Source organism: Nansenia antarctica (assembly GCF_963989245.1).
Source record: "Nansenia antarctica genome assembly, chromosome: 2".
Classification (NCBI taxonomy): domain Eukaryota; kingdom Metazoa; phylum Chordata; class Actinopteri; order Argentiniformes; family Microstomatidae; genus Nansenia; species Nansenia antarctica.
Window position 1 is genome coordinate 57,705,398 of NC_137675.1, and position 22,106 is coordinate 57,727,503.

General features: G+C 44.4%; 2 protein-coding genes across 2 annotated transcripts; one reads left to right on the top strand and one right to left on the bottom strand.

The window, feature by feature from the left end:
• Positions 1-237: 237 nt before the first annotated feature.
• On the top strand, positions 238-12,906 carry LOC308150312 (COP9 signalosome complex subunit 1-like; the record flags this gene model as incomplete). Its single annotated transcript, XM_080523158.1, has 14 exons — positions 238-270; positions 5,649-5,789; positions 5,975-6,156; positions 6,246-6,410; positions 6,668-6,803; positions 10,226-10,303; positions 10,421-10,481; positions 10,620-10,705; positions 11,186-11,280; positions 11,408-11,513; positions 11,648-11,728; positions 11,930-12,067; positions 12,345-12,479; positions 12,832-12,906. The coding sequence occupies 14 exons, from the start codon at positions 238-240 to the stop codon at positions 12,904-12,906; spliced, it is 1,512 nt and encodes a 503-aa protein (XP_080379284.1).
• Positions 12,903-21,892, bottom strand: dus1l (dihydrouridine synthase 1-like). Its single transcript, XM_080524839.1, has 14 exons — positions 21,844-21,892; positions 20,857-21,114; positions 20,583-20,691; positions 20,442-20,492; positions 20,193-20,305; positions 19,715-19,797; positions 19,397-19,500; positions 18,336-18,483; positions 17,692-17,788; positions 17,300-17,388; positions 16,701-16,870; positions 16,480-16,517; positions 15,786-15,861; positions 12,903-15,654 (listed from the first exon to the last, which is right to left on the bottom strand). Exons 2-14 carry the CDS (start codon positions 21,091-21,093, stop codon positions 15,500-15,502), a joined length of 1,470 nt encoding a protein of 489 aa, XP_080380965.1. The 5' UTR covers positions 21,094-21,114; positions 21,844-21,892; the 3' UTR covers positions 12,903-15,499.
• Between the last annotated feature and the right edge of the window lie 214 nt (positions 21,893-22,106).

The following is a 22,106-nucleotide window of genomic DNA, read 5'->3' on the forward strand; positions in this document are numbered from 1 at the left end:
AATGAAAATGTGTTCTGGTGTTTAGGCCATACGCCCAGACCTAAGGGGTCGTCCAAAGGATCCCACTTAGCATTTACCTCCCTATGATGCAAGGTGCACACCCCCATACTCCGGATGTACCGGTAGTTGCACTGTGTGTGTGTGTGTGCGCGTGTGTGTGTGTGTGCGTGTGTGTGTGTGTGTGCGTGCCTGTCTGCCTGCGCGTGTGTATGTGAGTGTGTCTGCAGAAAGGAGAAGATGCCTCTGCCCATGCAGGTGTTTAACTTTCAGGTAAACTTATCATTTTATAAAAACTACTTTCTCGCTGTTTATATTGAAGGAGAATATCGTTAGATTCGTTACCGTTATCCTCTATGTCTCCATAGAATGTGACAGTTTGTTTGTTTGTAGTTAGCGTTAGCTGACCAACACGCTGAGATAGCTCCATGGCTAGGTCCCTGACGGTGTAGCAGTGGTGGCTAGCTAACCAGTCAGCCGCCCTTTTGATTGATTGATTGAAAACTTTATTAGAAGATTTGCAGAAGTAGGTACATGAAAGTACATATTACATACAGGGTCAACTAACAGGATAAAAACCCAAGAAAGCCACTGGCTTATTTCAATTGGGGTCCTTGATTCTCAATTCATCGTTACATGTAAGACAGACACACACACAAAAAAACCTAGTACTATCTACAAGATAAATATACACCCTGCCTGCCGACACGCTTGTAAAGTCATGTTTGGATGTTTTGTCTTCTTTAGATTTGATTTGTTCTGAGTGGTTTGAGTCTAAAAGCAAAGACGTATCTGGCATATCTGACAGGTGCTTAGAACATGTAAACAGTTTGACTGAACGTGTTGATGAGTGTTGTTGAGAGTTGTTTGATAGTAACTGTTTAATGTTATATCTTCTTGTAACATTTAGCAATGATGCATACCAACGAGTTACAGAAGCAGTTTAAACAAACTTGCTAAGAAATAAGATACCCAACCAGCTAAGTGTGCCAGAGAGAATAGTTAGCAGTCGAAATGTTTTAAAGTCATCATCGTATGTGAGTTAGTTAGCAAACATTAAATGGGCAATCAGGGATTAAAAACAACAACAACAACAACAACAACAACAATAAAACAGTCAACCCGCCACTTTTTTCTATAAACACCTGAGGGATGGGGCTGAAGTAAATTAACCACTCATTCATAGATGGAGCAACGACTGACCATCCATGATATCAACATGATCGTTTTAACCAGGCTTTGAAGCCATACAGTGTTTGTTTACAATGACATTGTTTACAAACAATGGAGTAAAACAAGCATATATTTTGGGTTTGGATATGGTAAAACAGTAGGACTAAGCTCATGAGGCATTTATAAATTATGCTCTTCAGGAATCAATGGATCAAAAATGGATATGAATCCCAGATAAACGGTTGTCACTCAGGAAAAGGCACCATTGGGGTGTAAATTGTAGTGACTGTGCCTCTGCATGTTACAAGACAAGAGAGATAACAAATGTCAATGATCTAATAACAGTGCCTCTTCTGTTTATGATGACTTTATAATGATCTTTTTGATGTGTAATAGTAGGCCTACTATACTAAATCACTTATCACATGTATAAGCCAAGTATTAGCCTGAGCTTTGACATCCTCATCTCACTTGGACAGAAACCCATGTAAAGTGACTTATCACCCAGAGGTGTTTTTTGTTAGGAAGGCAAGGAATCACTTGCATCTGGTCCCTCTTTCTCCCCTCCCTTCACCAGGAGTGTGCAGTGCCAGTGTCAGGGCTGGGGGTTGCTGCAGGGGCAGAACAAGCTCAGGCACAGGGCAGAGAGAGAGACAGAGACAGGGCCAGAGAGAGGGAGCGAGAGAGAGAGAGAAGCAGCAGGCCTAGTTCGACTACCAGCTCAGCCCAGGCCTCAACATCAACCCCAGACCTGCTCTGCACACCCCACAGCAGCAGCTCCAACCTGCTCCAACGGGGGGACTATGTGTGGACTATGTGCTCAGCACCAGCCTCTCTGCAATGCTCCTTGCTTCCAGAGGTAATAGGTGGTGGGCCGAACGCGTTTATCGCGAAGTTTATCTTTTTCCATCTACGGAGTAAACGATCTCTTACATACGATATTAAGTAATTCTCTTAAGTCTATAACAATTTTGTTTGCAGCTGTATTATGTCGGAGATTTTCACAAACTTATTTTTTTATAGTCTGTCTGCTCAGGCACATCGCTGGTCGCTCTAGTTGATAAACCAATCAGAATTCGAGTACGGCTTCATTAGGACCCCGAAATGTAAACAATGGCTGTTAACCCTAGCAACTGACTGTATGTTAACCCTAGCAACCGCGGGGAAATAACGAGATGTGATGAATTATGGAGTGTTGTATGCATTTAACAAACCGAACGGACAATATTACAGCATTTTCAGATGCAAGTTGGACCAAATTTGTACATTGTTCTCTACAGTGGGTGAATCTTCACACTGCAGAAAGCCAAATTGCTATTATATATATTGGTATTATATATATTTGGGAGAGGGGGCTCCCCTGGTGCTAGGAAAAAAAATACTAAAAACAAGAAGGGAAAAGAGCTGGTTTACATAAATAAAGGCTATGTACACTATCCACTATACTATACTATACAAATAAAACACTGTGCTGTACTCTATGCTATGCTATACATATCCTAACATTTCCTATCTCTGAACCTTATGTACCCGAGGGTTGTCATATTGCACATAGTATTATTGCACATTCATTTAAAGTGTCGCAGTTTGCAGGTTTGAAATGTTCACAGTTGTGTTTCAGTATTGCACTTGATTACAATCTAGTAGCTGCCATCAAATTGTCTAGATTGTCCAGGGCCTAGAATCTAGGTATTTGCTGTGTTCAGGGCCTGAATGGCCCTAGGGTAGAAGCTGAGCTTCAGTCTATTTGTCCTTGCGGACATGGTCCTGAACCGCCTGCCCGAGGGCAGCCGAACAAAGTGTTCGTTCCCAGGGTGGGATGGGTCTCTGGAGATCTTGGAGGCCTTCCTGAGGCAGCGTGTGTTGTACAGCTCTTCCAGAGAGGGGAGGGGGGCGCCGATGATCTTCTGGGCCGATCTCACGACTCTCTGTAGCGCTTTCCTCTCTGCGGCTGTGCAGCTGGAGAACCACTATAACCACAATATTGGCTACCATAGACAATGCTATATGCAGTATGCCAACATACGAAACATTGAAAGAGCCCGCAAGAAAAGGGAAAAATCAGTACAGGAGGCTGCAGGTGTGTTTTATAGCAATATAAGTTATTTATAAGAACAATATGATATAAACAAGCTAAGATTAATATGACATGATATGACATGAACATTATTAACAATATGATATAAACAAGCTAAGATATGACATGAACAAGATATGAACAAGGCATCAATGGGTCAGGGTCAGCCCTGTCAGGTCAGGTCCAGAAGATGTGCAGTGCAGTCCAGGGCTGAGCATCTGGGGTTACCTGGGGAAACAGATTAGGAGAGTTGTAAATAAACTAGGCTATAACTTTGGAAGCATTACTATTACAATGCATAGAGTATCATATGTCTCTCTCTCTCTCTCCCTTCCCTCCCCCCCTCCCTTACAATGTAGTAGAAGCAGAAGGTCAAACTGACAATGATACACCACCAAAGCCTAGACTTCTCCGCTCAAAGACTACCACTACGTTCAGCCTAAATAAAAAACCACATCTTCTTCCCGCCCAGTGCATAATATGCAGACGGGACAAATATTTCAGTTTTAGAGCTTGTATACTGCTCCTGCAAAAAAACAAAATGTGTGAAAGGGAGATGCACATGCAAATCTAACAACCTACCATGTACAGACATGTGTCTGTGTTTGCACTGCGAAAACACAATAGTGTTATAAATGTTCTCTAAACACTTGAATCTTTGTCTAGTCTCGTCAATTATAGGCAAGGCAAGTGAAGATACACTTAGTCTTGGGTTTTGTCTTACCAGCTCACCTCGTAAAAGTGAGACGATTGACAATATCAAAAACATGCTTGCACACACATATACTGTAACGTACTCACACACAAGTTAATGTTACTGGTCCCAATTTGGCACAATTATTACTGAAATGATTGAGAATAGACATAGTTGACATTGGTAACTTAGCTATTGTACCCTTTAAAGTTAGATAGCTTGTTAATTCATTAGCTTCACAATCGCGTGTGACGTTTGGTTGGATTTTTCACTAAAATAGCATATTAGAACATGTTTGTATTGAAACAACATGACATGGACGTGTTCATTAATATGTGATATGAATTAGTATGACATGCAAATCTTACCTGAAACATTACTTGACAGTAAAGTTATCCGAAACAACTCAGTCTTCTCGTCTTTCCAGATAATACGTTGTTTACTTCCTTGTTTACGTATTTTGAAGGAATATCATTGGCAGACGTCAAGTCAGGTGACGCTTTAACAGGTTTTGATTGGTTAGCGGCATAGTAGCCCCAATCATTCTCCTTATTAACTTATGGATCGTAAGTTTACTTTTCATAAAACGTCGATCGAAAATCGGCTGCCAACAGACGGAAACATGTTCCAAAAAAACCTATTTAGCTTATATGAAAAAATCAACTAGTCCATAGTTGTAGATCGATTATTTCACAAACGAAAGCAGATAGACAGCTTCGGCCCACCGCCTATAACTGACGCAGCATAGCACAGCATGGAACAGAACAGGGTTGTCCCCCCTGTTGCTAGAAAGACAGGGGATGTTGCTAATACTTGCTTTATTGCCACAAATGTGACTTCCCAAACAAATAGCCCAGTTAATGTACTTGATCAGCAGTTCTGAACACATTTTAAGTTTTTGACCTCTCTAGCATGGCAATCTAGTGATCACCAACGGAACAGAGGGAAGCAGAGCAGAAGCCATAGAAATATGATGCATAGAACATACATGACCTTCGAATGTCATTCATTATTACCAATATGGCTTTGTGGTTAAATGGTTGCACTGGATGATAGAGTTTTATGAAATATTTGTGACCAACTTTTGATCATTTCAGTGATTAAGCTACATAGGTTGTACCTGTGAGCCTACCTAATGAAACATGATTTTCTCCATTTTCTTCAAGTGGTACATTTGGCTCATATGTAATGGTGCTTTTAGAAGTGATGTTCATATACAGTTCATTTCTATGGTAGCATTAAGTTAGCACAGATCAGTAGAAGACAAACAGATAGTGCATAGCTTTGCAGTAGTAGGTCTGAGTCAGGAGAATACTGTAAAGAGAAGAACTGTAAGAGAAGAGAAGGCAGCCACTGCTAACCTGGTAATTATTCATAAATGTAATTTGTTCCTTTCCCTCCAAGTGGATCTACATTATTCAACATCCAATCATATTTAGTCCATGCAAGATATAATTGCTCAACAACCAAACAAAGTTGGTAAGCTATTTATGGTTTGTCTCTTTTGCGTTACAATGGATTTCCAAATGAATCTGATGCCAGCTGTCCTTGAAGTTGCCTCTGGTCCATAGCACTAGCCTGTGAGGTATGCTGGAGCAAGTCGACACAGCACTGCTTTCAGCTGTCCATACCGATTTGACCAAATGAGGACGACAACAAGCTCATGTTTCAGTCGTCGGCCATTGTGATCTCCTCTCTCCCCCCCAGGGGTCCGTGGAGCCCATGCAAATAGACGTGGACCCCCAGGAAGACCAGCAGAATGCCCCAGACAACATGTGGCCTGACAACATGTATGTGTGGCGTGACATGAGTGACAACAGACGATATGTGGTGGAAAACCCTACTCTGGTATGCACTCTCAACCATTAGTACTGAGTGTAGGCTGCTGTAACTGTAAGGGTTACCATGATTGGTTCATTCATTGTGTTGGTTGTTTACTTACGGGAAAAAATAAGTATGGTTTTGTTGTGTACAAATTGGAGTCCATTACCCCATTTGCCTCCAATCCACCTGCTCCCCCTTTTCCTCCCAAGGACCTTGAGCAGTTTGCGTCCAGCTACAGCGGGCTGATGCGGATTGAGAGGCTGCAGTTCATAGGGGAGCACTGCCCCCAGCTCCGGGCAGAGGCCCTAAAGTTGGCCCTGTCTTTTGTCCAGAGGACCTTCAATGTCGACGTGTATGAGGAGATCCACCGCAAACTCACACAGGCCACACGGTAAGGTGTGTGCGTGTGCGTGTGCGTGTGTGTGGCACGCGTGTGCGTGCGCACCCGTGCTAAAACCCCTCTCTATGTATGTTATCCAGGGAAGTCCAGGGGGTCCCAGGTGCAGTGCCTGAGGCGGCCGTGGAGCCCCCACCCCTGGACTCAGCCTGGGCAGAGTCCACCAGGAAAAAGGCCCTCCTCAAATTGGAGAAGCTGGACACAGACCTGAAGAACTACAAGGGAAACTCCATCAAAGGGAGCATCAGGTAGAACACAGCTCAGCACCACGCTCAAATACTCAGACTGGTCATCTGGTCATTAGCTACAGCTACTTTTTCTGAATGGCATCATGACATCAAGCCTCGCTACTTTTCGTAGTGACCTTATGCCATATTTGATCACGGGCGAAAGGACACAACACACATGGCTCATACATCTTTCTACACACACACACACACACACACACACACACACACACACTGTACACAATAACATTCCCTCCCATCTCTCCTTGCGTTTCCAGGAGGGGTCATGACGACCTGGGGGATCACTATTTAGACTGCGGAGACCTCAGCAATGCCCTCAGGTGCTACTCCCGAGCCAGAGACTACTGCACTAGCGCCAAGCATGTCATCAACATGTGTCTTAATGTAATCAAGGTATGACATCATCAAAAGGCAAGGTCAAGTCAAGAAGATTGTTTCAATATAATCAAGGTATGACATTCAGTCACTGAACACTTTATTAGGAACACCTGTACAGTCCAAATTGGTGGAGGTGGTGTAATGGTGTGGGGATTGTTTTCATGGCACACTTTGGGCCTGTTAGTACCAATCAATCATCACTTGATTGCCACAGCCTATTTGAGTATTGTTGCTGACCATGTGCATCCCTTCATGGCCACAATGTATCCATCTTCTAATGGCTACTCCCAGCATGATAATGCACCATGTCACAAAGCAAAAGTCGTCTTAAACTGCTTTCATGAACAGGACAATGAGTTCAGTGTTCTTCAGTGGCCTTCCCAGTCACCGGATCTGAATCCAATAGAACACGTTTAGGATGTGGTACAACAGGAGATTCACAGCTTCAAAGTGCACGTGCAAAATCAGCAGGAATTGCGTGATGCAATAATTTCATCATGGACCAGAATCTAAAAGGAATGTTTCCAACATCTTGTGCCACAACAAATTGAGGCTGCTTTGAGAGCAAAGTGAGGCCCTACCCAGTATTAGTATAGTGTTCCTAATAAAGAGTTTGGTGCGTGTGTATACAGTGCCTTGCAAAAGTATTCACCCCCCTTGGCATTTTTCGTGTTTTGTTGCCTCACAACCTGGAATTAAAATGGATTGTTTGAAAGTTTGCATCATTTAATTTACAGAATATGCCTACAACAAAGATGTGTTTTTTTTTATTATTGTGAAGCAAACAACAACAAATAGGACAAAATAACAGAAAACGTCAATGTGCATAACTATTCACCCCCTTAAAGTCAGTACTTTGTAGAGCCACCTTTTGCGGCAATCACAGCTGCAAGTCGCTTTTGATAAGTCTCTATGAGCTTGCCACATCTTTCCACTGGGACTTTTGCCCATTCCTCAAGGGAAAACTGCTCCAGCTCCTTCAAGTTTGATGGTTTGCGCTTGTGAACAGCAATCTTCAAGTCTGACCACAGATTCTCAATTGGATTGAGGTCTGGGCTTTGACTCGGCCATTCCAACACATTTATATGTTTCTCCTTGAACCACTCAAGTGTCTCTTTAGCAGTGTGCTTGGGGTCGTTGTCCTGCTGGAAGGTGAACCTCCGTCCTAGTCTCAAATCACTTACAGACTGGTACAGGTTTTGCTCAAGAATATCCCTGTATTTAGCACCATCCATCTTTCCCTCAACTCGGACCAGTTTCCCAATCCCTGTTGCTGAAAAACAGCCCCACAGCATGATGCTGCCACCACCATGTTTCACTGTGGGGATGGTGTTCTGGGGGTGATGGGATGTGTTGGGTGTGCGCCAGACATAGCGTTTTCCTTGATTGCCAAAAAGTTACATTTTATAGTCTCATCTGACCAGAGCACCTTCCTCCATACATTTTGGGAGTCTCCGACATGCCTTTTTGCAAACTCAAAACGTGCCTTCTTATTTTTAGCTGAAAGTAATGGCTTTCTTCTGGCCACTCTTCCATAAAGCCCAGCTCTATGGAGTGTACGGCTAATTGTGGTCCTATGGACAGATACTCCAGTCTCTGCTGTGGAACTCTGCAGCTCCTCCAGGGTTACTTTTGGTCTCTGTGCTGCCTCTCTGATTAATGCCCTCCTTGCCCGGTCCGTGAGTTTTGGTGGGCGGCCCTCTCTTGGCAGGTTTGTTGTGGTGCCATGTTCTTTCCATTTGATTATGATGGATTTGATGGTGCTCCTGGGGATCATCAAAGATTTGGATATTTTTTTATAACCCAACCCTGACTTGTACTTCAACAACTTTGTCCCGGACTTGTTTGGAGAGTTCCTTGGTCTTCATGGCAGTGTTTGGTTGGTGGTGCCTCTTGCTTAGGTGGTGCCTCTGGGGCCTTTCAGAAAAGGTGTGTATGTACTAGGGATGCACCGAACATTCGGCCACCGAATGTATTCGGCCGAATATCGCAAAATAAAGCACATTCGGTATTCGGCCGAATGTGTGAAAACACCGAATGTTTACCACCGAATAGTGGGCGTGTTTTGATGATACTTGCCAGGTCATTCTTAGGGAAGAACTGACGATGAGTGAAGGGAAGTCCAGGGTAGATGTAGACAGAGGGTTGATTGGGAGTGGAGACAGAGGGTTGATTGGGAGTGGAGACAGGTGTGCAGGTTTGGCTGAAGATCTAATTAGCGGGGACAAGCCTCAGCTGCGGCGGAGAGCACGCTGTGCTCGAGCTGTGGGGGCGGGGAGGGTGTGTGAAGGCCCAGCCGTAACACTATGGGCCGGTTTCAGAGACAAGGCTTAAGCCTAGTCCTGGACTAAATCACACTTTCAATGTAAAATCTCCATTGAAGATGTTTTTTAGTCTAGGATTAGGCTTAAGCCTTGTCTGTGAAACCGGCCCCATGTCATTTAACCATACGGACATCAATACTTAAGCCACAACATACAGAATTATCAAAATCCTGTAGCATCTCTTTAAAGAGAGTTCACCTAATTAGTTAACTTGCAATCTTCCAAAGTATTTTGTAATAATATTATCATGGCACATCATTCTTGTTAACACAAGTCATGAATAAAGCTTCGGCCTACATTGATGAAAGATTTTCTTTCAGCAGCTATTCAGGGAAAACAAAAACATTTAATTTGACTGATTTATTTTATTTATTGTGCTTTGTTGGTATAGACTGATGTCTGCTGGAATGTTCAATAAAAGTTATTTTTTTTCAATCTCAATTTCTTTCTTTGAGAAGCATGAATAAAAAGCAAAATGTATTTAGTTTATGCAATGATAAAATTAAAAACTGCCGATACACATTCGGTATTCGGCCAAGTGTTTCCTTAAATTCGGCTTCGGCCTCGGCCAAGAATTTTCATTTCGGTGCATCCCTAGTATGTACTGACAGACCATGTGACACTTAGATTGCACACAGGTGGACTTCATTTCACTAATTATGTGACTTATGAAGGTAATTGGTTGCACCAGTACTTTTTAGGGGCTTCATAACAAAGGGGGTGAATACATATGCACATGCCAATTTTCAGTTCTTTCTTTTTTTTATTAGTTTTTTATATATATATTTCTCATTTCATTTCAAAACTAAGACTATTTTGTGCAGATTCATCAAATAAAATTCTGATTAAAAAAACATTTAAATTACAGGTTTTAATGTAACAAAATAGGTAAAAAGCCAAGGGGGATGAATACTTTTGCAAGGCACTGTATATAGTATATACACACTTATAGGTGTCTTGCATGTGCTTGCATCTATGCATGTGCTTTAGCTATATGACTGTATAGTATTACTACAAGTGTTATTATATTGTCATTTCTGAACATAGTGAAGTTCTCAACTGTCTGACATAACCTCCTCTAAAGCGCTGGTTCTTCTCACGTTCTCTCCCCAGGTTAGCGTCTACCTCCGGAACTGGTCCCATGTACTAAGCTACGTCAGCAAGGCAGAATCCACTCCAGAGATAGCAGAGGTGAGGACCAGCAGATGCTAACTACACTTCACATCCTAGTGGTCCAGTCCTAGTGAGGGAGAATTAGGGCTGATCGGTTCTGTCTCTCCTTGTCCTGTCCCCGTCCCCCCTCTATAGCAACGAGGAGAGCGAGATAGTCAAAACCAAGCAGTGCTCACCAAACTAAAATGTGCAGCAGGTAAGACAATGTTAGTCTGTCGTGTGAACGCCGTGTTCTGAATGACTGGATTACGTGTGTCTCTTGTACTCTCCATGTGCTCCTCCACAGGGTAGTGTTACTAAAGTGTGTGTCGTGTTTCACCACACGTTCCCTCAGGCTTGGCGGTGCTCGCCTCGAGAAAATACAAACTGGCGGCCAAGTGTTTCCTGCAGGCTTCGTTTGACCACTGTGACTTCCCAGAGGTGGGTCAACCCTGAACTTACTCGACCACAAGCTGAACACAGTCCAACCTCAACCTGAACACAGTCCGAACACAACCTGAACACAGTCCGAACACAACCTGAACACAGTCCGACCACAACCTGAACACAGTCCGACCACAACCTGAACACAGTCCGACCACAACCTGAACACAGTCCGACCACAACCTGAACACAGTCCGACCACAACCTGAACACAGTCCGACCACAACCTGAACACAGTCCAACCTCAACACTAATTCATTCTGACCACGCCATCTAAATGCATCACCCTACCCCTCTGGCTGACACACCCATCCACGCTCTTCTTACCATAAGCGTCATGTTCTGCTGTTTTTGTCCCTTCGGCCTTTCCTCTCGCTCCTTTCGTAATTGCTTTGTACTCAATGTAACTTACATTGCACAGGGTTTTAATTAGCTTGTGCGTGTCCGCTTCTGTGTCTGTGTGCGTCCCCCCTCCAGCTTATTTCCCCCAGTAACGTAGCTGTGTACGGGGGCATGTGTGCTCTGGCCACGTTTGACAGACAGGAGCTGCAGCGCAGCATCATCTCCAGCAGGTAGGTTGCCTTGCACACTCACGCATTATTGCAAATATTCACCATGGTCTCAAGTCATGGTGTATATATATACAGTGTATATATATGGATTAAGATGTCACTCTCTTCCATATTTCCCTGTTTCCAGCTCCTTTAAGTTATTTTTAGAATTGGAACCCCAGGTCCGGGATACAATCTTCAAGTTTTACGAGTCAAAGTACGCTTCGTGTCTGAAACTGCTGGACGAGATGAAGGTAAGATCAAGAGTTTTTTCACAGAAGTTAGATGGGGGGTTGAGTTTACCAACCCCCACAGTGAGTCTGCATATATAGACTGTCCCTTGATGGCATTCTCTCTCTCTCCCCCCCCCCCCCCCCCACCCCCTCAGGACAACCTTCTGCTGGACATGTACCTGGCACCCCACGTTGGAACACTGTACACACAAATCAGGAACAGAGCCCTCATACAGGTGAGCCAGCTGATGACACCCAACGGCACACAATAAAGTACAGTGTCTAATAATATGTACAATAATAAGTGTGCATGCTGATTTGAGTGGGACGTTAATATGTGCATTGCAGTACTGTAGCCTGTGTGTTTATGCAGATATGACTAAGATATTTTGTGTGTGTGTGCATGCGTGTGTGTGTGTGCGCGTGTGTGCGTGCAGTATTTCAGCCCCTACGTGTCAGCAGACATGACTAAGATGGCCCAGGTCTTTAACACCACAGTGGGAGCTCTGGAGGACGAGCTCACACAGCTCATACTGGAGGGCCTCATCAATGCACGCATTGACTCACACAGCAAGGTAACACACACACACACACACACCTCTCCTCCTTTTCTCTCTCCGACTCGAACATCAGCTCCAACACCGCAAGGTCAAACAAACTTCCACACACACACACATATTAGCCTCACACGTTTTCCCCTTATTCAATGATTTGTGATGAGTCTTGTTGTACTGTACTTCTCTGTGTGAGTGACTTCCTGTCCCTGTGTTAGATCCTGTACGCCAGGGACTGACTTCCTGTCCCTGTATTAGATCCTGTATGCCAGGGACTGACTTCCTGTCCCTGTGTTAGATCCTGTATGCCAGGGACGTGGACCAGAGGAGCACCACGTTTGAGAAGTCTGTACAGATGGGCAAGGACTTCCAGAGACGAGCCAAAGCCATGATCCTACGAGCCGCTGTGCTGCGCAACCAGATACACGTCACGGTGAGAATTGAATTCCCTACATGCCAATTTTCCCTGTTTCCACCCCCAAAGGAACATCCCATGTTTGGTACTTATACTGGCTTTCAAAAGGGTTGTACCATGTTATTCATACACTACATTGTCCATAGATCAGGTGACCGCCACTCCTTGTCTTCTGTGTCTATCTTGCCATTTTGAGTTAATGTATGATGCATCACAACAGTGTCTGACAAATAGATGGTTGGGGCAAAAGGCGCTTGGGTTCTGACTCAAATCTTGGATCTGTCTAGAAATATTGCGTCGTCACTTTAGTGGGAATCACTGCCCAATGAGACGCCTTTGTGACCGCTTTTCCGTCCCTCCCCTCCTCCAGTCCCCACCCAGAGAGGGCAGCCAAGGGGAGCTCACGTCTGCCAACAGCCAAACACGGATGAGTACCAACATGTGAGGAGGAACCCCTCCCCCCTCTGCTTGGTGCCTGTCAGGAACGACCACAGGGGTCCGTCCACACCAGCCATAACGGACCCCCTCACGTTAGCAAAAAACAACTGGTCATTTCCCCGCTAAAGAGAGAAAAAGACCAATCTAAAGACTTTATTTAAAGGGAATATGATGTCTGTAGCAGACAAGAAAAATCAATCAACACCTTTGTTGCTCAAATGAAAAGAAAGTTTGAAAGAAAAAGAAAAAGAGAAGAGAGAGATGCGGCACTTAGCTGTATCGGCCTGTTTGTTCTTTGTATCGGCCTGTTTGTTCTTTGTATCGGCCTGTTTGTTCTTTGTATCGGCCTGTTTGTTCTTTGTATCGGCCTGTTTGTTCTTTGTAAGAGATGCACTTTCCTCTGTAAGAGATGCACTTTCCTCTGTATCTTGTGACGAACATTGATTTACACATTGACAAAAAAAGTAATCTATCCTCTTTCCATTAGATTTTGTCTTAATATTTACATATGGAGAGCAGGTGTCTTCTGGGCCCAGTTGTTCAAAACATTTAATCTGGATCAGAATGATCCTGATTGTTTTTTGCTATCCAGGATCAGATCTATCTGGCTGATTTTGAGTCGTATAGGGGAAATCAGCCAGCTTAATCTGATCCTGGATACCAAAAAAGAATCAGGATCATTCTGATCCAGATTAAACATGTTGAACAACTGGGCCCTGGAGCCTCGGTATCATTTCACTGCATGCTATTCTAACCTTCCAGTCATAATTCATTGAAATAACAAAAACAAAATAACAGTCTTCAGTTGGTTTATTCAGGGGATAGGTAGAGAGAGATGTGACAGAATAGAAAAGTATAGCGCAACTTCAGTTCTCTGTCTAAAACAATTGACAATCAGATCAAAGCTGTAACAGTCTTCGTGTTGTACTGGATGTTGTAAAACTCAGCATCAATCAGCGCACCATCTCCCTCTTCTCTCCCTGTATTTGTTCAGACAGCTCCGCTCAAGTTCTGGATAGACCCATCTCAATCCCAAATCATCTCCCAGCTAGCCACTAGCACTTGTGTAGATCTGGAAGGATTGTATAGGTGTAAGCAATATGGTAAATACTCAACCACGCTGATCTTGAGAGCAAGGTGGGGGTTATTACAATGTTTGTTTTTACGGATGTTTGTTTTTCTCTGATTTAGGTGTTTGGGGTTTATGTATTATATGGTGGCTGGGGTTTGCTTGTAGTGAATTGGGTTCTGTTCCTTGGAATGTATTGAACATTAGCATCCAATCCCCAAATCAACCCACCAGGCACTTCATATCGTAACATCGGAAATGATTGGATAGGTTCTAATCATTGAGATGCTAGTTTCGGAAAAGAATGACAGAAGAAAAAAATGTGCCAACTATTGAGTGCCGTGTTCTGTGTTCAGTTTGCAGCTGGAGAACTCCCTTGTTCATTTCAGGATCTCAATCACAAATAAATATTACAAGTTCGGTAATAATCAGCAGTATAATCTTTTGACTTTGGTAACAAGAGCAGGAAGAAGTGACAGAAACAGTCCATGAATGATTTGGCCTTTCCGGTGCTTGATTCACAAACCATAATCACAGGCACACATTAAGACTGAGTGTGATATGGTGGTGATACTGTAATATGACGCTGCCTGAATGCTTACTGTAAAATGGAGGAGTCACCCGAACAGTCATCCATGTTGGACAGAACAGCATTTCTTGGATGCTGAATGGTTGGCTATTATGGTTGCAACATTCCCATAAGTTTGGGAAACTTTCTGACTTCCAGTTTCCATATGGAAACGTTCTGATTTCCAGTTTCCATATGGAAACGTTCTGATTTCCAGTTTCCATATGGAAACGTTCTGATTTCCAGTTTCCATATGGAAACGTTGGACATTATCGGAAAGTTCCCCAAACCTACGGGAATTTTGCAACCCTATTGGCTATGGTCCGACTCTACCTCTCTGCGCCCAAGTCTGCACTTGTTCACTCGTAATTAAACTTTTTTAACTACCTCATGCTTAGACCAATTCAATGCATGAGCAGTGAAAAAAGTGCATGTTTATGGGACAAGGACAGAGAACATGACAGCAGCCACTGTATAAAGCAACAACAACAACAACAAAAAGACCACCATGGGAAAAGTCCCATCAACCACAGACGAAGACAATAAATAACTGTAGGGAGACCAGTACTGGGTCGTACCACTCAAAGCTTTGTCACTTCTGAGTGAGGCAGAGATGAGCCCACACATCAGTCCTGGAGGACTCCCACAGGTTTAGGGGTAGGGGGTGTAGCAGTGGTAGAACCCCCTTGAAGGACAATGGTGTGCGTGTGTTTCCGTATGTCCATCTGAGAAAGGGTACGTGTTTTGTCTGACTGCCTTTATAGTATGCACTATTACAAATACATATTGGGCCGGTTTCAGAGACAAGGCTCAAGCCTAGTCCTGGACTAAATCACACTTTCAATGTAAAATCTCCATTGAAGATGTTTTTTAGTCTAGGATTAGGCTTAAGCCTTGTCTGTGAAACCGGCCCTATATGTATGTGACCTCTTAAACTACTGGAGGGTCCACTGTGAGCTCCTGTCAGGCCACTGTCTGTCCTCTGGACGGCTCTGTGTGAAGGTCTGAAGGAGGGTCTGACGGTGTGCTGGGCGTCCCGTTCTCCAGCCCTCCGTTCCCCTCCTCCTCTGCTGCTGCCTTCTGTTTCTCTGCCTTCGTCTTGAACCTCAACCCGTGACCTTTGAACCAGGTGAAAGTAAAGATAGTTTACTTACCATCTCTTCAGTAGATAGACACGCATGTAGACATGCACACAATTGTGAGAGCTGGCATAGGTACATATTATGTGTGTGTGTGTAAACACACTCACTTGGGCAGTCTGCCACCTCCTTGTAGGCCTTCTTCTTACAGCAGCCTCGACACAGGTTGAAGACACATTTATTACCCTACAGACAGTGAGAGAGGGACGAGTCAGGGACCTGCAGAGACTTATCAATGGATTTCCAAACGATTACAATCACAATATACAATACAACCATGCTCACACCCACACACCATCTGGCCTTGACACTGTGGCTTCCGATTCTCTAGCTTTCAAGCACACAATGGCCCAATCCCATTTCTAATTTTTACCCCTACCCCTCGTTTTGAAGTGCTTACTCACTTTTCGGCTTGCCCCTCGGAATAGAGTTATAAGAGGTATTGGTTGAAAATCTTTCCCTATGAAATGGGACAACCCTTCAAGGCCCTACCCCTACATGCCAACAAGAATTGGGACACCCCTACCCTACACGAGAAAGTGCAAAACGGAGGAGTAGGGCTAAAATGTAGGGCCACAGGTTGAATTCGGATTGGGCCTAAGTGTTTAGACAGTGTAAAAGCATGGGATTGCATGGGATTGTAAGAAACATGGTGAGAACTCCCTCTCGTTAGTCCAATGCTTTCACCAATACTATCCTTATAAATCTATGACAGGGTTAAGAAAGGTAGACAATCAGAATCCAGACATTCAGCAGTCACTCTACCTATCTAAATACCTCTGGCATGCTCTCCCGTCTACTCACCTTTGGGTTTCCACAGTGCTCACACTTGAGGTACTTTGCTGCAGAGGGAAAAAAGGGGTGAACGCTGTGTGTATAGTTTCAAATCCCTTTTTCAATAACACCATTATATGGTGGGGGCTAACTTGCCGATAGCTCCTCCTGTACAGTGTTTTTAACTGTGTACCAAGTGTGTGTCTCTATTCGTGCAAACAAGCACTGATATAACAGGGGAATAGTCTCACGTCTCTGCTCGGGACAGAAGTTCTTGTGGGGGTTGCGGGCTTTCTTCTTCAGTTTGTTTTTGGAAAGAGTGTCGGTCGCTCCGTCTGTGTCTTCCAGCGCCCTCTTGTGACACACCGCCTTCACCTTTGCAACAGTCTGCCCGTTACCATTGGCAACTGGATCCTTTGGCCTGCAATGAGTGGTCATGTTCAAGTTCAGCATTAAAGAAGTGATTGTTACACAGAACATTTGAAAGTTGTCTTATTATTGAAGTGTTATATCTGTGTCAACTTTTTTTGAAAGTTGTCTTATTATTGAAGTGTTATATCTGTGTCAACTTTTTTCATGACTGAAATACATGATCCCCTCAAAAAAATGTGCCAAAAATGTGTCATTCATTCATACTGATTATTTTCTGATTAAACTGAACAACATCTTTACCACCCTGTACATGGACAATCCTGCATCCTTAGGTATGCGACTGAACAATATGAGAAAATGTTTGTGAACTAACAGCCTGTTGGTTAAGCCTGGTTGGTGTCCCTTGTACATATATCAGTCTGAACGTAAATAAGGTCAAAACAAAATCAAACTAATAATGAGCATGTTTTATACTCACACTGGTCTGACGTACGGCTGGCAGATCCAATGAGGGAGCGGCCCGCCCCCCTGATTCTGCCCCACCTCCTCTCCTTTAGCGATCTCTTCCTGCAGAGGAAAGAGTAGAACAGACTAGTTGGTCTCAAGGTTAATTGTGTAACTTACAGTACCAGACAAAAGTTTGGACACACTTTCCCATTCAATTGAACATGGTACTGTATGTTAGAACCATGATTTCTTCTGACCAAGTAGCTATATAAGCTTTAACCAGACTTTTCGCCTGGTCGAAAAAAACTCCAGGCCCTCGTCATAATCGAAGTGGGTAAAGAAAAACTCTAAAAATGAGAGTGGTAGAAGAAGGGGAAGATGAGGAAGACAAAACAGAAGAGGAGGAGGAGGATGACGTTGTACCTGGCAGCGCAGTTTGAGCTGGCGGCTGACCTCGGTAAGGCCCTCCAGGTTCTTGACCTTGGCCAGGTCCTCCCTCAGGTCCTGGTGGATCTGCAGCCTGCAGACGTAGAGGGACAGGAGGACAGAGTGAACTCAGACGTAGAGGGACAGGAGGACAGAGTGAACTCAGACATAGAGGGACAGGAGGACAGAGTGAACTCAGACGTAGAGGGACAGGAGGACAGAGTGAACTCAGACGTAGAGGGACAGGAGGACAGAGTGAACTCAGACGTAGAGGGACAGGAGGACAGAGTGAACTCAGACGTAGAGGGACAGGAGGACAGAGTGAACTCAGACGTAGAGGGACAGGAGGACAGAGTGAACTCAGACGTAGAGGGACAGGAGGACAGAGTGAACTCAGACGTAGAGGGACAGGAGGACAGAGTGAACTCAGACGTAGAGGGACAGGAGGACAGAGTGAACTCAGACGTAGAGGGACAGGAGGACAGAGTGAACTCAGACGTAGAGGGACAGGAGGGCGTCAGAGTGAACACAGCAAGCCCAGACAAAAGTCTATGTTGACGCTTGAAAGGATAGAAGTATAGTTGCTGTGTAGTTGGTGAACTACCCCTTTAACCTGTGTGTGGGTGTGTGTCGTAACATACGTGTGATGCCAGAGCTTGAAGAGGTGGGCTCGTACGTAGGACAGGGTGCAGGGGGGGTGCTGCTGGACCACCTCCAGATACTCTTCTGCCATCTCCCACACGGGGGGGCTGCGCCCCTCAAACAACGCTGGGTTATGCAGGTTTCCCTCTGGACACAATCGCACGCACACGCACGCACACACACACACACACACACACAAAATCTGTGTTATGATTACCAAGTCATATGGGAGACTAATTTAAGGTTTGCTGTGAGAGGCTGAGGTGGAAAAAGTGTGTGTGTGTGTGTGTGTGTGTGTGTTAAGAGTGCATAAGTGAGAGAGGTGAAAATAAGTGTGGTTGTGGTTGTGTGTATGTATGTATGAAAGTGCATGTGTGTGGTGGCCTGGGAAAACCCTTCACATGGTGGCATTTTGACATTTTTAAATATTTCCATAAATTAGAAGTTCTCAGCTATTCATAACTGGTTGAATGACTGAGATAGCCCTTTATTTTAAAAAGTTATGAGCATTTTAATGTATCATGTCAAAAAAAGTGAAAGGTGAGAAATGCTGCCCCCGACCCCTTTCTCCTCCGGGTCGGGGGAGGAGCCTATGCAGATCGGCCGGTCTCGTTTGTCTGCTTGTGATGCGGTGTTAGTCTGCTCGCCTCGTTGGTATGCGAGGGACAGATCCATTTGTGTGTCTTCTAGTTAAGATGTTATTACTTTATGCTTATATTGTGAGCATCAGTAAACTGGCAATAACACAGGTGGAAGTATCGTCTCTCCTTTCGCTCATGTGTGCGTGCGTGCGTTGCTTAACTGAGAATGAGACACGTTCAACGTGACGTTGTTTCGCTAGCAAACTACCCACCACAAAAACATAAAAATAAGTACTTTCTCTTTTGTTTTCTTAAAATGTTTATTCACCATAATGTAGTATGGAGTTCAAAGTACTAGAATACCACATAATATCAAAATTGCCGAAATAGGACATTTCCATCTATTTTTGCTCTTTGCCACAAACGAACGCCAGCGACATCCGACGGGTTTTCCCAGGCCACCACACATGTGTTCTCACCTGCACTCATGACTCCGTGCACGCCAGTCTCTTCCATACACTTCTCCACATCACTCAGGTGCTGGATGTTGCCGTTGGCGAACACGGGAATGCTCACAGCGTTCCTACGGCAACCACAAAACAATGACCTCTTACAAACCGACACGATTAAGACGGTGGCCAATCTTTTTCATTCATTTGGGATAGAGGACTGCAGATTTACCCCCCCCCCCCCCCCCCCGATGCATACAGCAGAAATCTATACAACAGCATCTGGCAGAGACAGAAAATCTTTAAGCGCGTCGATAAAGGGTGAGGGAACAGAAGGTGTCGTCTTACCGTACAGCCTTGATGTGCTCCCAGTTGGCCATCCCTGTCATTGGTCCCTTCTGCTCTCTAGTCCGACCGTGGACCGTCAGGAGCTGAGACAGAGGCATTGTGTGCGTCCGTGCGCATGAGTGATTGAGTCTTAACACCACATATTTCTTGCATTTAAGTAGCCCGAACCGGCGGTATTCCATCAACGTCTCTAAAGGAAAAATCCAGGCTTATATATCAATTATTTATCTATCAAAAAATAAGCCTTTAATAATTTTCCTTCAGTGACATGGATGGAATACCCCCCCCCCCCCCCTGGTACAAGTGAGCTGCAGGGGGGTGCAGGCTTTTTTTCCCAATCAAGCTGCTCAACCCACCCACACCTGACTCAACACATGAACGACTGATTAATCAGGTGTTTTGGTGTTGACTGGATTGAACCCTCCTGTAGCTCTCCAGGATCAGGTTGTGTGGAACATAATGCCATCCCACTCCTTACCTGGCACCCAGCCTTCTCCAGCATCTGGGCGTACTGGACTGTCCTCTCCACCTCGTTGAACACGCGGATCTTACACGTGATAGGCACAGAGATCTTCTCGTGGGCGAGCTTCACTGCAGAGAACAACGGAACATTTCTTCGGTTAAAAAAGCAAAAAAACGAATAAAACACAGCATCGTCACCCTCATTGAGATATTTTTTTCTCTTTCTCTTTTCCCTACTCTTTCTCCGTTTACTTTATGAACTCACCCATCTTTTCCAGCAAATCCCACTCATCCTGTAGGAAGACTCCGTAGTGCCCTGTGGAACAAGATCATTGAAAACAGGTGAACCCCCATACATCAAGCACTCACTGTCTTCTCTGAGTGTGCTGTGGAGGGGTGAGAGTACCTCTCTTGGCAATCATCTGAGGGCAGCCCAGGTTGAGGTCAATGGCGTCACAGTGGTCCTGGGCCAGTAGAGCCGCTTTCACAAACACTTCTGGGTCGTTGGCACAGAACTGAGACGAAAACAAAAAGGATGGTGATGGTTGAACAATAAGTCAGTGAACATGCTGCCCTATCTTCACCAGTCTGTCTGTGTGTGTGTGTGTGTGTGTGTGTGTGTGTGTTATGTATAAGTCTTCCCCCAGTGTGATGAGGTGTATGTGGGAGTTTGTCCTTACCTGTGTGATAAGGGGTCTGTCCTCAGGGCACACCTCACTGTACAGGTTATCTCTACGGTAGTTGGCGTCACGCACAAACACCTGTGCATGCAGCATTGGAGTGTAGCAGAGCTCGGCGCCATGGCGACGGCTCAGGAGGCGCCAGGCCAGCTCACTCTGGTCCACCATAGGCGCCACGACATAACGTGCCCCCTTCAGAGTGGTCTGCCAGAAGTCAAAGCCCTTCAGCTTGTCCATTACAGCAGCGTACGAACCTCACTTTACATGGGGAAGGAAAAGAGAGGAGGTTAGTGTTGGGACGATTTTACATTGGGACAGAGTGAAAAACTCCCTTTGCATCAGATTGCTGCAGCCCACCCACCCCTCCCATTTCCGATCTTGTGTTTTCAAATTGTTGCTGATGATGGAGGAGGCAACCAGGCAACTTTGACATCAGAGTCAGTAAACATTAAGATCAAAGGATCAATGTTAGTAGACCAATGGGGTAGGCCAATCATTGACGTTTAAACACCGTTGAGAACAAACAAACAAAAACTCAAAGGGGGACATGTTAATTTGATAGCCGGCTAAGATTCAGCTACATAATATCACCTCCTCAATCTCACTGTTTCAGTTTGTACATGAAAGAGCATGGCAGCTGAAAACTGCCAGAATTAGTCAATGAAATGCTCTTAATGCCGTTAACAGAACGCAATCTCATCAATTTAGAACACATAGATCTATAACAAACTACAACACGTAGTGAAGGACTGAGTTACACCAAAATCAGCGAATGTATGTCAGGGTTGTCAGCGCTGGAACAGCCTGCAGTGCCAGGGACATGATGGTGCACATGATGGTCTGGTTAGCTGGCTAACTAGCTAGCTAACTAAACGCCGAAAACCCCGTTATTTGAGTTGATAGATTAACACACGTATAGATACACGACATGATATTATATACATCTGCCAGATGCCATAAACAGTTAATTTTCTAAATGCCATTTACCTGTAAAAACAACTTTGAGACAGCCCTCGCTGTGGTTCCCACAATCAGCGTAACAGTAATATCTTACCGGAGGGAAACGTAACCCCCCTTTTTGTGTGTCACTGTTACCAAAGAGAGAGTACCTCTGATGTTACTAATTAGTTGAAATAAATCATTCTCTCCGTTAAAAGTACCTCAAATAAGTGATAGTCCACATATTTTATCAAATATATTTTATATTACAATATTTGTACAATTACAATACGTTACTGTGTCTCACACGA

Excerpts from the sequence above, each read along its gene's own strand:
- dus1l (XM_080524839.1), bottom strand. The coding sequence starts at position 21,093 with ATGGACAAGCTGAAGGGCTTTGACTTCTGGCAGACCACTCTGAAGGGG. Across the intron at positions 17,789-18,335 it reads TTCAAGCTCTGGCATCACAC|GCTGCAGATCCACCAGGACC; the intron begins GTATGTTACGAC and ends CTACGTCTGCAG. Across the intron at positions 15,655-15,785 it reads GGAGGTGGCAGACTGCCCAA|GTCACGGGTTGAGGTTCAAG; the intron begins GTGAGTGTGTTT and ends CCTGGTTCAAAG.